Here is a 4556-nt window from a genome sequence, read left to right on the forward strand (position 1 = left end):
CTTCCAATCCCTAACGTTCTGGGATTCTGTGCGTCAAACCAATATTTTACTTGCAACTTTCGTGGCAAATGGTGTGGCTTGATCTGGAGTTTTTTGTTGTGCTGAAACACTGCAGTGATGGTGTCTGCTGCTCATTGTAATAACAAAAAGGCAGTGGTAGCAACTGAGGGAGAAGATTGAGTTCTTATTTAAGAATGATTTACAAATGATCTATCCATCTTGTCCCTGGCTAAATTAAATGCAGGATTTTTTTTTTTTGTAAAAAGAAAAGCATAGAAGTTTAATTTTTGGAAGTTTGTTTTCGTTAAGGCAATGGCACTATCGACTTCCCTGAATTTTTAACCATGATGGCCAGAAAAATGAAGGACACAGACAGCGAGGAAGAAATCCGTGAGGCATTCCGAGTCTTTGACAAGGTATTAAGAAAAGTACAAATATTATTTAGAACCAGTAATGATGTCCATTTTTCCTCCAGTGTTTTCTCCCTTGTCTGGAAGGAAGAAAATGGTTCCCTAGTAGAAGCAGAAGAATTGGAAACAGAGCAGGGACTGTTGCAGACTGGTTCTACCTGCTTTACACAGCAGGTCTAAGCTTTAGGCTCATCCATGAAGAACACTTTCTGCCCTTTCCTTAGGAGCAGAGATGAACAGAGCTTCTTGCCTGTGGGGTGGTAGTGTGGTGGGTTTGGTTTTTGTTTTGGCTTTTTTGGGGGGATGGAGTGGGAGGGTGGTGAAGGGGTGGCGTTTTTCTGTACCTTCCGACTTGGGAAAATGCTTGCATGGATGCACAAGCTTATGGAAGCTTTTGAAGTCAAGATTATGTCAGTATTTATTGGGGCATGAAGTATGGCATGCTCCATTGTCAAGATGTAGTCTTTAAGGTTAATTTCAGGAAAACCTAAGAGCTCAGCTCTGTTCTTTAGGGATGCCTGGGCATATACTGAAGGTCAATTATTTCTAGAACAGGGTTTCTCCTCTTTGGATTGCTTGCATATGACATGTTAGAGAATTGTTGAGTAGTGGCTGGTGCAGCTGCTAGGTTGATGCGCATGTGTGGAAGAAGGCCTTACTATTTCTCCTCTTTATGGAAAAAAGTGTCAGTTGCTGGAAAATGCGCTAGAGGAGATGTTCAGTTGTTTGATTAGTAGTTCATCTACCCTGTGGGGTTATTTCTGCAGGCTAGGTTTGTGTTTCAAAGCCATTGAGGTAGCTTATCTACTGGTGATAGTCATATGGACTCTTCTTCTAAGCTAGCGCATTCTTCCTGTACATGGAAGAGGACTATTGCGGAAGTGGCTAGGGATGAGCTTTAGGTTTTGATACTACTATTGGGAGCACTGACTTAAAAGTGTCATTCTCTCCCCCACTCTTTTTTTCCTCCACAAAGCTTTTCCCAGCTCTTTGAGAAGAATTAAAATACTGCTTTGAAAGTTTGTTTTGTATCACCTTATCCAAGAAGCCTAACCTAGCCACCTGCACTCTGGTTATAGATGTAGTTATACATGGAAGAGAAAGCTGACTTTATTCTTGCTTAATTATTTTTTTGGCCTTGCTTAGGCAGGAGAGACTAAACAAAACCCGTTTTGTTTCTGGGTTTAGTTTTGAAAGCTCTTTAAGAGCATTAAAAAATACCCTATCACAGCTACAAATCGGGAATGCAGTTATTCTTACAGTACAGTAATTGTATAAAAGGATATGGTGGTGTGCATGCTCCATAAGGCAATGGGACTAGAATATACTATAGGGTTATACCATGCACCAGGCCTTTGTATCTGTCCCAAGTGCTTGTGAGGCTAATTCAGAAGCAGTTACTGGATTCCTAGGAGTAAGTCAAGAGTTAATCAATGTCAGCATTGTTGATCGTGATCTCGTGCAACTCTTTCCTCACAGGATGGTAATGGCTATATCAGTGCAGCAGAACTACGTCACGTTATGACAAACTTAGGAGAAAAGCTAACAGATGAAGAAGTAGACGAAATGATCAGAGAAGCAGACATTGATGGGGATGGGCAAGTCAACTATGAAGGTAAAAACATGCTTATCTTGACTCAAAACCATTACGCAGATTGAGTGAAAGCCTGCTGCATAGGGCGTTAATTTCTAGTATTTGAGGCACCAGTTTATTTAGTTGTCCACTTTTCTGTGAACGAAAAATTAGATGCAGTGAAAGGGGCTTGTTGAAAGCATGTTTAAGACTTATCAATTTAAGTACTCTGGAGAAAATAAATTACAGTGACTTTTTATCTTTTCAGAATTCGTACAGATGATGACTGCAAAGTGAAGAGACGACCTTTACACGTTTTTTCCTCTAGAAGAATCAAATTGAATCTTTTACTTACCTCTTGCAAAAAAAAATGTTCATTTATTCATTCTGTTTCTGTATAGCAAAACTGAATGTCAAAATACCTTCTGTCCACAAACTGCATGTAATGGTTGGTGGTCCTGTCCCCAAAAGATAAACATCAGTTTTACAATATAAATAATTGTACTACCTTGAAAATAAAAAAAAGGAAGCACTTAGTGAACTCAAAAGTTCCATTTGCTAATGACTATTACACTGTTTGGGCTGGCCCGTTTTTCATGCATGCAGCTTGACAATTGAGCACAGTCAGACATTTGTATTTAAAAGGAAAAAAGAAACCAACCTAAAGGATCCACTCTTTTGTTCAACGGTGGATTCTAGTTCAATTTGTAGTATAAATTGTCATAGCTGGTTTACTTTAAAATTGGTTTATACCTCAGGATGGTATGCAGCAAAATGGTTGAAGGATGCAGAACTTAGAGAAAATGCCCTAAAGGTGGAATGGTTCTCCTGTACGTAGCAGTGTGCTCCAAAAATACGATGATCTTAACTGTGGATGGCATGTCTGTGTTAAAATACTGGTTTAACATTGTCTGCATTGCACTATAGTGAAACGGGTGTCGGGCTGTTACCGTTCACAAAATTTTTAAAAAACATTCTCCAAGGGAGCATCTTTGGACTCTCATATTTTTAAAACCTTCTGTACCATGACTTGGAGCTGGCGGAGTAGCCTGTGGACTTCAGCACAACTATCAACATCGCTGTTCAAGATACTACAATTTATGTCCATTCCAAGTTGTAAATGCTAGTCTTTTTTTCCAATAAAAGACCATTAACTTAAAGGTGGTGTTAAATGCTTTGTAAAGCTAAAATATATATATAATTGAGAGAATAAACCAAAAAAGCAGTAGGAGGAAAGTGTTTCTATGAATGACTTGCTGCTAAATTATAATGCACATGTATGCAATAAGTTATCCCCTATCTTTTCAAGATGGCAAGAACTGACCTCCTGTAACCCAAGACCTTTGCTATAAATAAATGAACTTGTGCTTGCCTTTCATATTACGGCAATGTTAATTTAGTTGGTCTCAAAGTCGTGCAATGCTGACTCGTCAACTATCAGCACAGAAGTAACACCTCATTTCACTAAAGTGGAGAGCTCTGAGCATGCATGTCAATACTGGGGAAACATGTATGGGTTGCTTATGTTTATTTTGACAGGTTATAGAAACTAGTTGGAGAACTTAAACAGCATGGACTTCATAGATATCTATGATCCTCAAACATGCCAAAAAATGCATTTCTCTACCCACAGAAAGAAAAGAAAAGGACAATTCCTTAACAATATGTAAAAAAACCCTTAAATTTAAAAAAAGACAAAACCAAACAAATCACAAAACCTAAGCCTTTTTGGAAACTGGGGCTATTATGTCTTGACTATCTTCTCAAACACTTGCATGAATTTTGTGGGGTGGAGAAGAGGACTAGGGTTAATTTAAAAACCATCTTGTTACTTCTGCTTTGCATGCACTAGCAGTGCTTAGTCATTCCAGGTCTCTGAGTAAGTGTTCTCTGATCCTTCAGCTTCCCCATGAATGAGTGGCAGAGCAGCCATGTCCACTCTTCTTTGTTTGAAAGAAGAATGCTTTGTTTTGTTTTATTTTATTTTCTAAATAGCAGAGCCTCCATGTGGAAGGCTTTTATGACTGGGAGGGAGGGACTACAGCTTAATTACTTGACTGTAAGTTTGTTTCCAAATGTAACTGGAGTTGCAAACCTTAATTGCCTTTGGTTTTGGAGAGTATGGATACTATCTCTTGAGAGAGGTGCAAGTCTCCATTCATCCTGTCTAACTGAGGTGCCTGCGTTAAGAACGTGGTTGCTTGAAATGCAGCTTTGCTGAGTGGGGGTCAAGAGGTGGCTCCAGAAGGCAATTGAGACTGCCTTCAGTGATTTTATGATTATTTTTAATTTTATTTTTTCCTGGGGGTGGGAGGGGGGGACTTCTGGGTGACTAGGGACCCAGACACCTTAACCAAGTGCCTAAAAGTTAGATGGACTGAATGTAGGCAATTGTTTAAGATCTCTAGTTGTTGCAAAGGCTTTTTGCTATGGCTGTGTACGCTGCCTTAGCAAACTGGCCGTGATGATGGGAATGTCTGACTACCATTTGAAAGTAGAGCCTTGCATGGCAGCTGCAAACTGCTACTCTGGTAGTGCTTGAGAAAGGCTGCGCTGATTCTGTAGACCAGCTT

General features: G+C 39.5%; 1 protein-coding gene across 1 annotated transcript; it reads left to right on the forward strand.

The window, feature by feature from the left end:
- Positions 1–309: 309 nt before the first annotated feature.
- LOC104535436 (calmodulin-like) lies at positions 310–3361 on the forward strand (the record flags this gene model as incomplete). Its single annotated transcript, XM_010192128.1, has 3 exons — positions 310–416; positions 1890–2025; positions 2252–3361. Coding segments are annotated over 3 exons (272 nt in total), but the record flags the coding sequence as incomplete, so codon positions are not given.
- Between the last annotated feature and the right edge of the window lie 1195 nt (positions 3362–4556).

This window comes from Mesitornis unicolor, unplaced genomic scaffold, assembly GCF_000695765.1.
Source record: "Mesitornis unicolor isolate BGI_N332 unplaced genomic scaffold, ASM69576v1 Scaffold47509, whole genome shotgun sequence".
Classification (NCBI taxonomy): Eukaryota; Metazoa; Chordata; class Aves; order Mesitornithiformes; family Mesitornithidae; genus Mesitornis; species Mesitornis unicolor.